This window comes from Musa acuminata, chromosome BXJ1-9 (assembly GCF_036884655.1).
Source record: "Musa acuminata AAA Group cultivar baxijiao chromosome BXJ1-9, Cavendish_Baxijiao_AAA, whole genome shotgun sequence".
Lineage (NCBI taxonomy): Eukaryota > Viridiplantae > Streptophyta > Magnoliopsida > Zingiberales > Musaceae > Musa > Musa acuminata.
In genome coordinates, this window is record NC_088335.1 from 7782583 (window position 1) to 7800775 (window position 18193).

An 18193-nucleotide genomic window follows, 5' to 3' on the forward strand; every position below is an offset into this window, starting at 1 on the left:
AGCCGTCGATGCCGATGCACACGAAGAACTGTCAAGGAAGACCATAAAATTGCTTCTCTTGTGGTGCAACATGTACAGCTACTCCACTGGAATTACATGCGGTAACGAGGAGATCACATAAGGCTACCGTATAAGGACAAACTGTGCCGGTGTTGGAACTCCCTTGAAGCTCACAGAATGAGACACATCATGATATGGTCATGGATGATAAGATAGATGGGAATCGGGTGGACCACATGTTCATGTTCCTTTGCAGCCCAAGGATTCCAGTTTTCTTATACCACGGTGTACACTAGCTCTCCTTGTTTGCCATGGCCGGCGATCATGGCGGTGAAGCCACCCACGGCTCCAGCCGCCGGCTGGAGAGCATACTTACAGACCTAACTATGCCATGGCCTCGCCGACTCTGGTCAGCCACCACCGTCGAGATGCAGCTTCTCTTCCCCCTCGCTGCTCCCGCCGTGGTCGTCTACATGCTGAACAACCTTCTCTCGCTCGGCACTCAGGTCTTCTCCGGCCATCTCGGAAACCTCGAGCTCGCCGCCTCCTCCCTCGGAAACAACGGGATCCAAATCTTCGCCTACGGCCTCATGGTAAGGCATTCCTCCCCGTAGACCTTACAGCAACACGACATCCAAATTTCTACTACAATGATACTATATTACACCTGTAAGTTGCTGCTTAATGACATTTCAAATTGATGATTTTATCACCATACATGATGTTTGATATCCGTTATGAATAATTAGAGAATTTGATGATCATAAGACTTAGTAAAAGAAATTATAGCTGATATGGTCAACAATTTTTTTTGGATTTTTGGATAAATTCATATTTTCCGAACTTGGATTAAAGTTTTTAATCTTTTTTGCATGACATATCAGCTAGGGATGGGGAGTGCCGTAGAGACGCTATGCGGACAAGCCTACGGCGCGCACAAGTACGAGATGCTCGGCATATACCTGCAGCGCTCGACGGTGCTCCTGATGGCGACCGGAATACCTCTCGCGGTGGTGTACGCCTTCTCGAGGCCGCTACTACTACTACTGGGGCAATCGCCAGAGATCGCAACGGCCGCGTCGATATTCGTGTACGGCCTCATCCCGCAGATCTTCGCCTACGCCGCCAACTTCCCGATCCAGAAGTTCCTGCAGGCTCAGAGCATCGTGACGCCGAGCGCGTGCATCTCCGCCGGCGCGCTGGCGGTGCACCTGGTGCTGAGCTGGGTGGTGGTGTACAAGGTTGGTTTGGGCTTGTTGGGGGCCTCCCTGGTGTTGAGCCTGAACTGGTGGATCATAGTTGCGGCCCAATTTCTCTACATCGTGACGAGCCGGCGGTGCCGGTTCACGTGGACCGGGTTCAGCTGGCAGGCGTTTGCCGGCCTGCCAGAGTTCTTCAAGCTGTCGACGGCGTCGGCGGTGATGCTCTGCCTGGAGACGTGGTACTACCAGATCATGGTCTTGATTGCTGGTCTGCTGAAGGATCCTCAACTGGCCCTGGATTCACTCACGGTGTGGTGAGAACTTCAACTGCTCGCCTATTGTTCTGAAATCTTGGATATAAATCATGTTCGTAGGTGCTGAAAAGAGAGTAATTATCAGAGAGGAACTCGTTAGATCATGACAATATGATGATAGCAATTTTTAGTGATGCTGATGTTGCATAAAGAACGAGGCATGTTGGATGATGACGGTAACAATTTTTATAGTATTTGATTGACTGAAGTGCTTATTGCTATATGCAGCATGAGCATTGCCGGGTGGGCGTTCATGATCTCAGTCGGCTTCAATGCAGCTGCTAGGTCTCTCCTTTTCCATCCTCTCCTGTTTCACGCAACTTAGAAGAGCAATGCTAATGGAGCCCAAGATAGGACACTGATGGTGTTCGACCATACGTCCCACAAAAGTCCTGTTTAAAGGATCATATTTATATCTTCTACAATATCATATTTTAAGGCAAAGAAACGCTCGAACTGATCTCATTGTCTTGAACTGGCAGCGTGAGAGTTGGCAATGAGCTCGGCGCCGGTCATCCGAAGTCAGCGGAATTCTCGGTGGTGGTGGTAACAGTGCTGTCTCTCATAATATCCTTGATAGTAGCTACGATCATGCTCTGCCTTCGCCACTACATCAGCTATGCTTTCACGGAGGGTGAGACGGTGGCCCGTGCTGTCTCCGAGCTCTCCCCCCTGCTCGCCGCCACCCTCATTCTTAATGGCATCCAACCTGTGTTGTCCGGTTATCACCGCACTCTGCTGCATAAACTTCCACTGATATAACTGCAATTTAACTGGTATACATAATAAATGCAGGTGTGGCTGTCGGGTGCGGATGGCAAGCATTTGTAGCATACGTAAATGTGGGATGCTATTATTTTGTAGGAATTCCACTTGGCATTCTCCTTGGCTTTAAGTTTGATCTAGGAGCAAAGGTACATGCTACTGCATTATTTTCATCCCAAAGTTCATGGAAATGTTTGAGTTACTCCAAATGGTCATAACTATTAGAGAAAAGAAATATTTTGTGCATCCAAGGCCTTTACATTCATCAGTAACGAGCTCAATTTGCATGCCTAATCACCTTGGCATGTGCAGGGCATATGGGGAGGTATGCTTGGCGGAACACTCATGCAGACCTTCATTTTGATTTGGGTTACTTTCCGCACAGATTGGAAAAAAGAGGTATGTACTTTTTCCTGTTTAGTTATCTTGTCGATTTCTTTCTGTAATTGTTGCATCTGATCAGCTGGTGCTACATTGTGTAATATTGCTAGCTTAAAGGATAACTTGCCTGACTAATTTAAATCAATTTTAGACGGTCTGTTTCATTGCTCTTTTCCATGATAGGTGAGATTATAGGAAATTCAACTCATTTTAGTCACATTCAATGGAGTTGATCTTCCATCCCAGTGCTCCAAAATTGATTTTATATGAAGTGTCAACTTGCAAATTGATAAGTCAATAACTCATTCAGTAATTCTGAGAAGAGGTTAAAAATGTGATGGATTTTTGGGGACTTGTCTTGAAGTCCTGGAAAATTGTTGGATGTGTTTCTGGCAATGCAGGTGGAACAAGCCATGAGAAGACTAGACAAATGGGAGGACAACAAGCAACCTCTGCTGAGCAATCTTGACTAGGAAACAGATGACAGAATCAGCCTTCCTAGTTATGGAACATCTCCATTTACGTGGTGTCATCCATTACCTATGACAACATTACCAGCAGCAAGCTAGTATCTGAAGACAGAGAGACCCTCAAAGAATGAAAGGAAGAAAGCAAGAAAGTAGATGGGTTCCCTCAAGTTTCTCCTAGAAATGGATCTATCAGTGTGTTAGCAGTTATGTCCTAATCTTGGGCATTACAAGCTAAACAAGTACATAGTTATAAAATGAAAAATCATAAGACAATTTGTAAATTCGTGTGCATCTTGATGTCACAATGAGCTTAATTTCTGCAACAGTGATTGAATTCAGGATGATGATCAATTAATTCTATTGGACTGTACTTTCAAGTCTGTTAATGGTGGCTTCACAGGACTACAAGATCTTCAAATCCTATAAAATAAAGCATTGGAATCTAAATATTGTTCCTATGTATAATTTGCATAACTGAGCTTTAGTTACATTATTCTGAACTAAATTGGAGTTGGGTTTCATATTGTAGTGCTCCAATATGTCTGAACTTAATATGTTTGATACAAAAATCTTTGTTTGTACATTCTGCTTAAAGGCATACAGCAGTAGGCAACCTATATTTTTTTTCTATTAGATTATCCTCTGTCAACATCTTGACATGTCATACCAACCAATCAATCGTTTTGATCTTATCCGCGAGGAAAATATGTCTAACATGTGGTGTAATGCACTTATCCGAAAACTTATTCGTCAGATGTAGACTAGATAAGGTCGGCAGAACAATTTTACCCAAGTGTTGGAAGGAAAACTCACTTCTAATCATTGATTAGAAGGCATTTGTGATCTACTAACTATCGATCGATCTCAGAGCAAAAGATTAAGAATTAAGCAAGAAAGCAAAAGGAAAGGGAAAAAAATACTTGGGAAGATCTTTTGAGGAGGACAGGAAGCCTTTACGTACACAATAGATATCTCCCAGCCGCCAACTCCCAAAGGCTTATCTCTAGATCTTTTTTTATGGGCAGAATCTAGTCGAAGTCAATTATGTCCTCGCTAGATCTTAAGCAAGATTCCTTTTTTGTGGCCAAAACTTGACCGCGAGAAGCACCTCGGTACTGCAACACTCGACTCCCAGTGGGGCGAGCTCTGGCTATTAGTACCGCCCAAGAGTCACAGACGGCTATCCGTAGCCCACCCAATCGCTTCCTCTTCCTTACAAATACTCCTCACGTTGGCTCCTGCTATTACCATCATCGAGATGGAACTCTACTACCCGATCCAGTCCTCATGGCCCCTCTTCCCCGCTCCTCACTTTTTCTCGTCATCGGACTCCGCCACTCCGCAAAACTATGTGCACTGGACGGAAACGCCCGAGTCGCATCGCTTCAGTGCAGACTTGCCAGGTAACAGAGGCTCTTTTCCTCGTCTATTCTTCGTTTGGGATGGCGGGTGAAGCTCAGAATTTGCGTTGGTCCGTATGCAGGGGTGAGGAAGGAAGAGATCAGGGTGGAGGTGGAAGACTCGCGGTACATGGTGATCAGGACGGAGCGGCGGGACGACGACGGCGTCGGTGAGCCGGCGCAGAGGGAGAGGAGGGGATTCGTCAGGAAGTTCCGGTTGCCAGAGACGGTGGACATCGACGGGATCACGGCGGCGTACGAGGATGGCGTCCTGACGGTCACCGTCCCCAGATTGGTGAGTCGCCGGAGGCTCCAGCTCGATCTCGAGGATTTGGCAGATGCTAGCCATGCCGTGGCCCGCGCCGCTTGAGAACGTATTAAGCATATGATTTGATCCGCGTCGCGACTGTCGTTTGATCAAATGTCTGCGACAGTTAATAGCTCAACATTGTTTGAAGATGGCCGTGTGAGGATTTAGTATTCATTTCATGCAACTATGGGAAGTTAAGAATCAGTGATTTATCCTTGGAGTGTATTGTATTGTATTTTGTTTACGAATTGACATCTACATAAAGAGATAAGGAGCTTTTGAGTGGGATAGTGACAGTAATTTCAAGCAGTCGGGAGATATGAATGGCAGAGGAGATGAGCTGAACAACTTGATAGTTATAATATCATTCATTTTGTCCTCGTTAGGTTGTCAAGTTAAGTGACGCACCTTATTGTATTTGAAAATAATATTTATCGAGCTTATTATTAAATTTTTATTATTTTTATTAGCATCTCTATCGATTTTGAAAATAGACTACGATATTTAAGATAAAAAAATGATGAACAAATGAAATGATAAATTATTTAACACGATGACGGAAGTAAAATACAATTTCAAATACAATTTCTTATTTTATTGTCAAATAATTCACCAACAACTATAGTTTAAGTAGAAAAATATATCGAAAGATGATAGATATAAAAAAAATTATAACATCTTGATTAGACCCACGTCAAAAGTAAAAAAAAAATATTAAGATTTAATGAATATATTATTATTAATTTTGGTATAAAATCTTGATTAGTGACTTAGATAAAATAAAGTTGATAGATCAATTAATTCATCGTCACGAAAAAAAAATTATAATAAATTATTTTTCATGCATAAAGTAATTATGATTTTAAAAAATTATAAAAAATATTTGAATTAATTTATTAATTTCCAAACTTATGCTTTGGAAGATAGTTTAAAGTCGTTGTTCGAAGAACTCAAAAAAACAAAAAACAAAAGAGCAGTCTATTTTCCTCCATTATCCCATCAAAAATTCTAAATCAGAAAACACATTCATATTCACGATCTTCATCCAAACTTAGTCATTAATGCGTCCAGAAGAAGATAGATTGAAAAAGCTTTAGTAAATAAGAAAAAAAACTGAATGATACATTGTTATACCAAATGGATTTAAATCAAGCCCAGCAAATTATATTGAGTATGATTTTAAATTCTCCTATATTTTCATTAATTATATTTATGTTTTGAATTATAGATGGATGAATCATAATGTTATTAGTTAATTAAATATTTATATAAAAAAAATAAAAAAAAAATGAAAAAGAATATATGGGAAACATAATAAAAGGAGAGGAATGATCATATGTTGTATCAAGGATTTGTGATCATAGAAAATATCCAATAATTCCGTCTAGTCTATTTTTGAAAGTATTAATGTATATTTTAGAAATTATAAATATATATGATTTACATAATTTAAAATTGTTTATTATTTATAAACATTATGAAGGAACTTAGATGTTTATCATTTGGAAAAACATATGATTTGAATAGTTATTTATTATATTACAAGCATATATTAATTTATGTTGTATGATTCCTATGAAAATATTTGCTTACTCATGATATTTGAAAAGCATTAAAAAATTATGAATATTGTTAATTTTGAAATAACATTAGTTTTAGAATAATATACAAAAGGATTTGTTAAAATATCTAATTTTGTATGAAAGTAATTGATATGTTAATTTTAGTATGATTTGGATTATACCGATAAGGATTATATATTGGTATTTATTTAAAAATAGTTTCTTCTATGCCCTAACATAAAAATGTCATAGTCATTGATATTACTATAATTTTTATTCTTATCAGTCTATCCACAGCCCCTCAACTCGTTTATTTTTTTAAAACTCAATTTAAATTATTTATATTATAAGAATGATAAAATCATTTAGTCCCACGTTGATTAAGGAATATGGAACCAAGGACTCATAAGTCTGTCAGATCTTTCTTACTCTCAAATATGTTTTTTAGAGTTCATATATTTCGAAAGGATAAAATTTTAGATCATTGTGATCTTCGTTAACAATTAATTGTCTTAGTGCTCAGTTTGTTGTAGTGGGAGATGATCTGTCTGGCAAGTCAAAATATCTTTGAGTCACACGTCGCTGTTGTAAGAAAAAGGATTTGGCCTACAATTATTGAAGTCTATTTCACTAAAATAATTAGCCGCCATGACTCTTTCTTCCATCGTCACATGTTGATGCTACGAGGAAATAGAAATCAACAATCGAAGCTACCTTGGCACTTGTTAGATCGGTAAAAGCTCCTTCTGCGCCACAAAGAAGCTCTTGGACGAAGGATCAGCAGTGCTCTGAAATGTCGTTCGTACTGACAGCCTTGGGATGGTTCGGTGAGCACTTCATCGGGAGCTTGGTCGAAAAGTTTGCAGATTTTACGGTGCAGTTTGGGGCGGAGGAGGGGCTGCAAGATGATCTCATCGAGCTAAAGACTTCCCTGCACCAGATTCAGTTCACCATCAGCAGAGCCGAGAATATCTGGATCCAAGATCAGGAGTTGAGAGGGAGATTCAATGAGTTGCTGATCCAGCTCAAGGACGAGGCCTTCGATGCTGACCACTTACTGGACGAGTTCCACTTCCGAGTTCTGCAACAGCAGGCGGAGCAACGAGGAGACAAGGCAAGTCACCAATCATCTTCTTCTTCTAGTCTCCCTCCGAGGAAAAAGAGAAGACTTTCATTGCTTGGTGGTGTTACCATCGGTTTTTTCGGTAGAGAAAATCATGACGACGATGTGAACAGAGTAAGGGAAATCCAAGGGAGGTTAGATAGACTTGCAGATGCATTCCAGAATGTCATGGCTTCGTTAGATGCAGACGGCAGAAGAATCAAACAGCTGGAAACATCGGAGACGAGAAGAACAACTTCCGTTCCAATTGCGACTCAAATGTTCGGACGGGACAAAGAGCTGAAAGAACTCGTAGAACTGCTGTTGCAATCGCCCCACGGATCCCCTGCTAGCAACCATAGCGTCTCTGTCTTGGCAATTGTCGGCATCGGCGGGGTCGGAAAGACTACTCTTTCTCAGCTTGCATGCATCCACGAGAGCATGGAGAAATATTTCAGACATATGATTTGGGTGTGTGTATCCGATGACTTCAGTGTGGAAAGGATTACCAAAGAGATCGTCGAGTCTGCAACCCAGAGAAAGTGTGATTCCATGAATTTTGACACCCTTCAAAAGAATCTAAAGCGGTTGACATCAGATCGATTTCTACTCGTCCTCGATGACGTGCGCAATGCGGAGAAACACAAATGGGAGAGCTTGTGTGCGCCATTGAGATGGGGAGTAGCGGGCAGCAAGATTTTGGTGACGACTCGCTCGACAAAGATCGCAGACATAGTCGGCCACGAGCAACCGATCCATCTAAATAAAATGCCTGGAGGAGGAGAGCTGCTGGGAATTCTTCAACAAGTGTGCATTCGGATCACAAAACCCCGGAGACCATCCACAGCTGGAAGCCATTGCCAAGAAGATCGTTCACAAGCTGGGCGGGTTGCCACTTGCAGCAAGAACGCTAGGGGCGCTGTTGAGGGTGAGGATGGAAGAGCAGCACTGGAGAAGCATCATGGAGTGTGAAATCTGGGAACTACCACAAGACGAAGATGATGTCCTGCCAGTCCTCCAGATAAGCTACCAGTATCTTCCTGCACACCTCAAGCGCTGCTTCGCTTTCTGCTCCCTGTTCCCCAAGGATTACCTATTTAATGAAGATCGTCTGATTCAGATTTGGATGGCAGAGGGCTTCATCGAACCCCCAGGAAACATGAGGATGGAGGATTTAGGACGCAATTACTTCCAAGAGCTAGTCAGCAGATCTTTCTTTCAGAAGTCACAAAACCCTCATTGGAGTTACTATGAGATGCACGATCTCATACATGATCTTGCGCGATTGATCTCCGCGGGCGAGTCTTCCAGGCTACGCAATGACAACTCACGCGAGTTCTGTAGCACGCTTCGTCATCTCTCGGTCTTTGCCAAGGATGTGGAATCAGAAAGGCTAACGGAGTTCCCTTACCCTTACAAATTGAGGACCCTAATGTTGTCGTCGGAACGAAGAGTCAACAGCTATTTGCTGCCTCTTCACTTGCTGGAAAGACTAAAGAACATTCGCGTGCTGACTCTGCAGAACTGCGGCATGAAGAAGTTGGCTGAGACGATTGATGACCTGATACACCTACGGTACCTCGACATTTCGGAGAATACTTCGATTCAGAGGCTGCCCGAGTCATTGTGTGACCTCCACAATCTGCAAACACTGATACTACAGGGCTGTCAGCTACAGAGCTTCCCACAGGGCATGAGCAAGCTGATCAAGCTGAGGAAAATTCATGCAGAAGACGAGATCATTTCCAAGATAAACGAGGTTGGAAAGCTAACTTCTCTTCAAGAACTAACAGCATTCAGTGTGCTGAAGGATCAGGGGCACCAAATCGCACAACTGAGCGGTTTGACGCAGCTCCACGGAACCCTTCGGATTAGAAATCTGGAGAACGTTGGGAGCAAAGAGGAAGCAAGAAAGGCTGGACTGAACAATAAAGCTTACCTCGTTGAATTAGAGCTGGAATGGGTGTCTGACCAACACTCCAACTTGCAGAACAACCAGTTGCTTGTCTCTGAGGAGATACTTGAAGGTCTGCAGCCACATCAAGCTCTCAAAAGACTGGTAATCAGAGGGTACAATGGTGCCAGATCTCCCAGTTGGCTGGAGGCAAAACTGCTACCCAACTTGGAAATACTTGCACTACAAAACTGTAAAAGATGGAATGATTTTTCATGCATCGGACCGATCCCACGTCTCAAGGTCCTTCTCATGGTGGGCATGTCGGCAGAGAAAGTGACAGGCCATGGCTTCTTCGGTGCAACAGAACAGGGCAAGTGTTTCCCTATGTTGGAAGAGCTTGCGTTCCGAGACATGGCGGCATTGGAAGAGTTGTCTTGGAACGATGGCGGAGTATTGTTTCCCTGCCTGAGTAAACTCGAAATACAAGAATGCCCCAAGCTTCAGAGGTTGTCTCCTCTTCCTCCTTCGCTTACAGAACTTCAGTTAGGACAAGTTGGGTTGACAGAATTTACCGGACTATGGGAAGGAATCGATGGAAGCAGCATGATTTCGGAGAGCAACCTACGAAATATCAAAACTATTGACATATGGGGATGTGAAGAACTAGTGTCGCTGCCGGTGAAGAGGTTTAGAGAACTCACCTCCCTCGAGAACCTGTCAATACAAAGCTGCCCCGTGCTCATGAGCATGACACGAGAGGAGGACATTGAACTACTGCTGCCGCCCTCAGTGAAGCTACTAGATTTGATCGACTGTGGGGATCTCGGCAAATCCCTGCCTGCCTGCCTGCACAACCTCACCTCGCTGACCGGATTGGAGATAGGTAGATGTCCATACTTGATGTCTCTTCCAAGGGAGCAGATGCTCCACCTGAAACAACTCGAATGGCTGAGCATCAAGCATTGTGACGAGTTGACATCTGTGGAGGGGCTACGAGTTCTCAACTCCCTCAGATTTTTGACCATCCTCAGATGCCCCAAGCTTCTGGTGAACGAAGGGGACCGGCAAGGGGAGGTCTTGCCACTGGAGCAATTAGAAGTCGACGACACTGCGCTGCTCAAACTGCGGCCCATAAGAGATGCGCTGCAGTCGCTCCGTCATCTCGCAATCAAATCCTCACCACAAACGGCGATGTTCGACGGGGAGGAGCAGGAGTTGCTCCGAAGCCTCACGGGTGTCAGAATCCTGCAATTCTCCTGTTGCGGGAATCTCCAAACCCTGCCGACAGAGTTGCATGCCATTCGATTCCTTCGGACGTTATGGATCGAAGAATGTCCGGAGATCCGATCGCTGCCGGAGAAGGGGCTGCCCACGTCCCTCACGTATCTACAATTCGACAGTTGCCATCCCATGTTGACGGAGCAGCTGGAAAAGCAGGTGGCGGAGATGAAGAGCTCAGGTCGATGGTGGTAAAGGAATCCAAAAGACCTTCGAAGTTCGCAAGGAGCAACTTACCTAATTCTCGTGCCTTTAGCACATCGATTCTATATTTCCTTTGAAAAATTATATTAAAATTATCTAGCCTATATTTTTTGAAAAATTATATTAAAATTTTTATACTTATAAAAATAAAATATTTAACTTTATTTTTTTTTAATATCATCGATTCTATCGATAAAAATATCGTATATATTCAGTAATAAATCAAAATAAGATAAATGATCATATTTTTATCAATAAAATCGATGATGAAAAAAATAAAATAAAATATTTTAATTTTATAAATAAAAATTTCAATATAACTATTTTCTAAGACAAAAATCTCCTGATTACCCCCTTATATTTGATTTGATATGTGCACCGCTTTAATTTTGTTTTTTTTTTTTTTATAGAAAACACACAAACAACAAAAACAACAACAAAGCATATCATGTTTTCAAAAAGTCTACATATCTCTAGTAGTGATGTACAGAGAGTTCCCTGTTCATGCAAAGATCGAATACATAGTGTCATATGCCATACAAAAGCAGCATTTCTCCCTTAAGGAGTTCACCTTTGTCAAGTTGTGTTTTCAGCTATATGACACATTCGAAGGTTGGGACACACCAAGAGAAGAGTCTCTTTTGACACAAAGGAGATACATGGCAAAGAAAGAACAAATTGAGTCTTGATCGTAAGAGAAATATTCTTGAGTATGTGCAGCACAGAGCTCCAGTTTCCCTTTAGATTCAGTTACATTCAGTATACTTTCTTCTGAGGAGCCAAGCAAACCAAAAATTAAAAGGACAAAAATTAACAATTACACACATAGGAGAGATTTGATACAAGCTACTTGACAAGCTGTTGCAAGTTGAGACCCCAGGCTGATGCTAAATGCATCATTAATTGGTCTGGTGCTGCCCCCTCCCAATCCTCTGGTAGTTCAAGCGCAGAAGCTTCGTGAAGATTTAACAAAATCTCTCTCTTCCATTCGAGGGGGACTCTAAGGAAGTCGGCTCCATTCTCTACAACAAGATCTGACAACTGCAAAATGAAACATAAAAATTATTACAAAACTGCTGCTGCCCGTGGCCTCATTGGGCCTCTCCGTTTTTTTCTAGCATTTTAACCAAAAAGAGTCTGTTGTATCTGATTTCTGATTCCCTCCAAGTGCTGACTGAGAGACCTTATTGTCTCAATGAAATAAACGTAATCGTACTAATTATATCATGGTATCTTATTGCCTTCTCCATAAATTTGTACCCTGTTACTCAATTAGTCCTTTTCAAGATGAACAGTATTTTCAAAGGACCTCCCCTCTCAATCAAAATAATCTGTCTCCAGAAATATGGAAATCTGGCACAAGCTGAGTCAATAAAAATTTAATGTTTGGACAGAAAGGGAAATGGATCTTGGTTGAAAACAGTATGGCGGAGATAATGACTTGAAAACAGTATGGAGGAGATAAGGAACTTTGTAGTATTATGATTATCCACTACAAAGCTCATCTTCTGGAGAGGATCAATGTAGTCAAATGCAAATATTAGAAAAAAAAACAGGTTGTACCATTGAAATCATAATTTTCAGTAAGCTCTTATCCCACAGTTGCTATAAAATGTCAAGAGTACTTGGTGTACAGACTATTATCCAATCCTGCATGGGCTCAGTCCGTAACGGATCCTCGGCTTAAACTTCACAAATGACATAGTGACTATCTTGTGGATGGGTTTGGATGTGTTCCTTTCTTATAAACCATGTTACCTATGCACCACATCTAATTTTAGTCAACATAAAGTTTGTAAACAAATATGATACAACTTCTAAAGCTCCAAGATTGTACTGAAAAAATAATAATTCCTGACACATTATTGTTCCATTAATTCTTCTATTATGTACATACATCTAGATATGTGCACATGCATGAAACTAACCAACTTGTAAGATTTTTATGCAACTTCTTTCAGCAGTTCACAAAAAAAAATGTAGATAGACTAGAAAAAGATTTTATATATACTCACAAAAGAAATCTATAGAATAAGCACCTAATACCTTCTCCATGCACCTACTTAAATATATTTCTACTAGTCATAACATGAAACACATCTTTTAAATCAAACATAATCAATTAAATGTTTCGAGATAATTAATGGTACCTGTTGAAGCCAATTCAATGCTATATCAAACAAGCTTTGCTCCAGAATAAATTGCCCAACTGCGTGCAAGACTTCACTTGCTATTTCACCAGAGAGCTGGTCGAAAACTGGACCTGATTTATCCATTAGCTTTACAAGTAATAAGTCGTCACCAGTAGATAGAATCTCTTCATAAGCTGAATCAATGTCACCAACATGAAGTGAATCCATGGCACGAGTCCAAGACGCCCAAAGTGGACCCTTGTCGGGCCCTGGATTATCATCTGTTAAAGCTTCAGCATCTAATTCTGGTACAGCTACTCGTGCTGCATTTCTGGATGTTCCATTGTCTTCCCCAGCTACTCTGATAGCTTCAAGAGTAGCCTCATCCTTTGAGGCTTGCCAAACGCTTCTTGCAGAAGGCCCTTCACCAAGCCTAAACGGTCCTGGTCCTTTGTTCCAAGCCCGCCTACCACTGACTTGATCAGTATCATGCTCGGTTTTGTGTAACCTACCATCCACCGGAACAGCACCAAACCCTCTCCTAGTGTTCATAACACCATTTCTTGAAGCTACATATCCATAGGAATCCCATGCTTCAGATTCCGACCTCCACGGAGAATCTCTTCCCCGAACACCAGTTACCAAACCGTCTGACAAGTGAAACCTTTCACCAACTCTGCCAAACTTTGAGCTGGAGTAATCATGAAGGCCATTGTACTTGCTTGAAGACCTTCCTGGAGATTTGTCAAATCCCAGCATCATATTTCCAACTCTCCTTCCAGATGACATAGCCAAATCATGAGCCATTTCTTCAACAACTCTCTCAAGACCCCTAACTCTATTTTCTAGAGTTACCATACTATCATGGGAGCCACCAATGAAGTCCTGCATTTAAGAATGAAATAAAAGATGAAACACTTGCTACCCATGGACTTGCACATTAGCTGAATGATCAAACAACAAGAAGCAAATCAGTACATCATACAACAAGATGGACAATCCCAAGAACAATAATGTAGGTTCTTTCACAACCATAAAATCCTTGCAAAGCTGCTTTTCTTAAGTGAAAGAACTAAGACCCCTTTTTTGGTTGGAGTTGATAATGTGAAGCATATGAAAATAAACTAAATATGCAAATTCAAGATCTGAGCAAAGATGTAATGATTGATAAATTTAAGCCGAAAAAAAATTAATAATTAATTTAATCTGCACGTGGAGTGATACTCCATCAGTAAGGTAACTTAATGATTGTCATATATTTTAAGAAAGGAAACAAGGTACCCTCCAATAAATACGAATAAAAAGGGCATACTCAAGACACAAGGCTCCCGCCAATGTGAGGTCTAGGGAGGGTCAATGTACGCAGCCTTACATTTAAATATTTAAAGAGGTTGTTTTTGTAACTTGAACCCTGGTCTCCCAAGTTGCAAAAGAACAATCTTACTGTTATACCAAGGCTTGCCCTCCTTCGAAAAATACAAATGAAAATTATAAAACATTCCTTTGTAAACCAATCATTATCAACTACAAAACTAAACATGAAACCAATTTTTAGAACCTACAATCACAAGACAAAAAATCGAGCATGGATAGTATGCTAAGAGCAATCAATAATAAATGAAGTTTTAAATTATGCAAGAAAAAAATTAAGCATACATGATGAAATATTTAAAATGTAGCAATTTATGGATAAACCTGTAACATATTCATGAGACTGGTTTGTTGCCTCTCTAATTGAGCCAACTGCCTCTGTATCGCAGTCCAATTCGCCCTATTGCTCATAAAAGACCCATCAGTGTTGGCATCAGATCTAGGGACATTTGTACGACCAGGAGAAGGATCTTTCTGACAGACTTCAGTTGTGTCCTCAACATTCAAAACTTTTGCTTTTGATTCTTTTGCCTTAGATCCCCTTTGCTCTGTCCATTTGTCCCGAGCAAAATTATCCAAGTCCTGCACCTTTTTGTAAGGCCCTGGTCGTTTATCTTCATTCCGGTAATTGGCAGTGTTATATCCATGAGTGTCATCTGATTCCTGGAGTGCTGCTCCATCACAGTTTGATGTGCCCGTCGAATCATTACAAGTTACTTCTGATCCTTCTTCACATTGAGAATGGGAAGACTGTAAGCACCTACGAGGTAGCACCACTTCAACAGGAAAGTCATCCAAACTCCTCTTCTCTAGCTTTTGGAAGAATTCTGGATTCAACTCCTTATCGGTTAATGATGGTGCTTTTTTCATTAAAAGCACTGTTGCTTTCTCTAGCATGTTGGTGCCATTTTCTTTGGAGACAGAGTCACTTTCACTAGATGAAAATCCAGCAGATGAAATTTTTAAAGATTCTAACTTTTTGCTAGGGTTAAACCTTTTATGATCTTCCTTTTCTTCATTATCAGTTAAGTCCGAGCTTCTAGAATCTGCAGCATTATTCACTAATTAATGTAAAGATGGTGGCAGAAAAATTAATTAAAAGAAACTGACAAGAAACATAAAGAACATGCCTTTTGTGTCTGCCAAAGTTCCATCTCCTCTAATCTTCTTCCATAGCTGCAGTGCCTCCATCATGCTATCTCTAACAGGTTTTACCTGAAAATTTAATGCAATATAAAGAAATACTTAGCAAAGAAAAATTATCTTAGAGATATTGCTGGTAAAAATCATATTGAGCTAACTAAACTTGTTTCAGTATTCGTATCATCAGGTACAGGCACCTATACAGTGTTTGGAAAAATTAATAAACCAGGTTTACCTTATCAAAACGGCAGGCCTCAAGAGCAGTTATGGTTGCTGTAGCCCCATCACCAAGAACATGGCTCGAGTGAGAGGCCAACACACAGAGTGTATCAGCAGCTGCCTTACGGGTAGCCCAGTCACTATTCTCAAGACATTCACGAATAGTTTGCAGCACTTGTTGCATGGTCTGAGGACTGATTGCTCCTACCTGAAAACATAACTCACATGATTTATTTTCTGATCGGAGTACCAAATCCAAAATTCTACAATGAGTTTCTAACTCAATCCATCTATTGCTGAAGAAGCTACATATAATAGCTCAAGCAAAAGTATCTTGACTGTTTTATTACCAAGCAAAATAGTTTATTACCAATTCCGAATAGGCAAGTCCATGATTTGTGCTTTAGTTTTCAAAATTCTTGAGACTAAAAACAAAAAATACATATCAGATATTTTTTTGTTCAACACCAATCAGAATTTAAAATAATTATCTTATATCAACCTACTGTTAGAATTAAAGATAAAGCAGGTTCATATCAAAGATGATGCAGTAGACAGATATTTTGATAAAACTACACAAGATAAATTGTGGAAACAACCAAGAAGTTTATACATTCTCAGATTAGAATCTTACTGTAATCATATCAACAAAAAGAAGACAAATAAACTTATGTGAAGTAAGAGAAACATAATGGATATATAAACAAAAAACAAAAACGCCAAATTCTGTCTCCATCTAAAACAGGATTCGATGAAGAAACAAGTGTACAGAAAAAAAAAAAAACGCAAACAAGCAATACAAGTTTCCCAAGATCTGGACTGCAAAGGCAAAAAAAATGGCAGATCTCGTTTGCTCAAATAAGTCAAATAGGGAAAACAACTGAAAAATGAGAGAAAAATGTCATGGATCATAATCTTCAGTTCAAGATTACATAACGTGGTTTCTTTCGACAGCCATGGTCACCATAGAAAGATATCAAGAAACATAATCCAAAATCAGAGATTCATGCAAACATATCGTCTGCTAAAACAACCTACATTCCTGTTTTATACCAACAGATTAAAGCAATCAACCAACCTGAGCAAGGCTAGAGATGACTGAAAGCAATGCTCCTTTAGCTAGAAAGCTCTGGCCACCAAGCAGCTTACAGATCCTAGGGCACAACTTCTGGAAAACCACTCCTGTCGTCATCACCCTTCCCTCCTCCCTTTGCCCACCACCGCCTACGCCGCCACCTCCAGCAGACTCGACCACCTTAGCGAGGCACATGGCAGCCCCGCCCTGCACCGCCTTATTCTGCTCCCCCATGGCCTCAAACAATGGCTTCACGAACAACGCCACCACCGGAGACGGCCCTCCGCTGCCAGCGCCGTCCACAGGAGCGGCCGCCGCGGCGAGCGAGGGGCGGAGATAGAGCGCGGCGAGCGAACCGGCGGCGTCACGGCAGGCGTCGCGAACGGAGGAGTCGGAGGCGGGGTCCTTGAGGCGGCGGACGATGTGGGCCATGATCCTGGGGAGGTGCGCGGAAGCGGCGTCGGTGTGGGAGGCGCAGAGGAGCGCGAGGAGGCGGAGGGACTCGCGGCGACCCACGAGGAAGGAGGGGTTCTTGGACCCAGGCGGGTCCTGGGGGCTGGGCGAGGGCATGGAGGGGTCGTGGATGAGGGCGTGGAGGAGCATGGGGACGCCGTCGGTGGGGAGGGTCCGGATGATCTTCTCCAGGTCGTCGACCGCGATCTGGTGGGTGTCGCGGTCGGAAAGCTTCGACAGCGCCGACAGGACCCGCGATTTGAGTTCCACCATTGCAAGATGGGAGGAAAGGGAGGAAGAAGATTGGGATTTGGAAGAAGAGGAGGAATTGGAGGGGTTATGGGATGGGGATGGGGACTTGGAGAGCTTCGAAGAGGGTCTGGAAATGGAAGAAGTAGCCATTTAAACAGAGGAAGAAAAAGATTGGATTTTTATGCAGCAAGGAAGGAAGGAAGAGGAAGCAATGTAAAGAAATGGAAGAAGTTGAGAGGTTTGAAATGGAAGGAGGAAGATTAGGGAATGGTTAAAGAGGGATTGGGAGATTTAAGAGGGGGTTTTGGATTGGGGATCTTGACATGGGGTTTGGAAGAGGGAGAGGAAGAGGAGGAGGGGAAGAAATTTGGGAGGGGATGACAGGGGTGTGAATTGTGAAAGGTATTAATAGAATAAATGCAGGGCTTGGCTTTGTGTGGCAGCCCATGGTGAGGTGAGAGAGTTAAATAAAGTGACATATTGACATATAAGAAAGGAGAGAGAGAGAGAGACCAGCATGGTGGGTAGGGGTGCCCATCCACTAAATGAAGAGGAGCAGTCCCTATTGATAGAGGATGTGTGGTCTTTTGCCCATGGGAGATCCCATGTCATTGTTCTTTTGTTCCTTCTTCCCCATTGCAGATGCCAGTGATACTTCTTCCA

The 18193-nt window shown here is 41.9% G+C and overlaps 3 protein-coding genes and 1 pseudogene across 4 annotated transcripts; 3 read left to right on the forward strand and 1 right to left on the reverse strand.

Moving 5' to 3' along the window:
* Positions 1 to 238: 238 nt before the first annotated feature.
* LOC103997658 (protein DETOXIFICATION 40-like) lies at positions 239 to 3502 on the forward strand. The gene is made up of 7 exons (XM_009418951.3): positions 239 to 593; positions 885 to 1516; positions 1745 to 1801; positions 1999 to 2237; positions 2312 to 2430; positions 2594 to 2680; positions 3064 to 3502. The coding sequence occupies exons 1-7, from the start codon at positions 312 to 314 to the stop codon at positions 3133 to 3135; spliced, it is 1488 nt and encodes a 495-aa protein (XP_009417226.2). The 5' UTR covers positions 239 to 311; the 3' UTR covers positions 3136 to 3502.
* Positions 3503 to 4275: 773 nt separating this feature from the next.
* LOC135592923 (15.4 kDa class V heat shock protein-like) lies at positions 4276 to 5132 on the forward strand. The gene is made up of 2 exons (XM_065082654.1): positions 4276 to 4535; positions 4616 to 5132. The coding sequence occupies exons 1-2, from the start codon at positions 4391 to 4393 to the stop codon at positions 4900 to 4902; spliced, it is 432 nt and encodes a 143-aa protein (XP_064938726.1). The 5' UTR covers positions 4276 to 4390; the 3' UTR covers positions 4903 to 5132.
* Positions 5133 to 6998: 1866 nt separating this feature from the next.
* LOC135592924 (disease resistance protein RGA2-like) lies at positions 6999 to 11060 on the forward strand (annotated as a pseudogene). The gene has a single exon (XR_010479299.1). The product of XR_010479299.1 is annotated as a disease resistance protein RGA2-like (transcript).
* A 503-nt stretch (positions 11061 to 11563) lies between these two features.
* On the reverse strand, positions 11564 to 17948 carry LOC135592925 (TORTIFOLIA1-like protein 1). Its single transcript, XM_065082655.1, has 6 exons — positions 16829 to 17948; positions 15767 to 15958; positions 15519 to 15603; positions 14713 to 15434; positions 13036 to 13902; positions 11564 to 11926 (listed from the first exon to the last, which is right to left on the reverse strand). The coding sequence occupies exons 1-6, from the start codon at positions 17678 to 17680 to the stop codon at positions 11732 to 11734; spliced, it is 2913 nt and encodes a 970-aa protein (XP_064938727.1). The 5' UTR covers positions 17681 to 17948; the 3' UTR covers positions 11564 to 11731.
* Between the last annotated feature and the right edge of the window lie 245 nt (positions 17949 to 18193).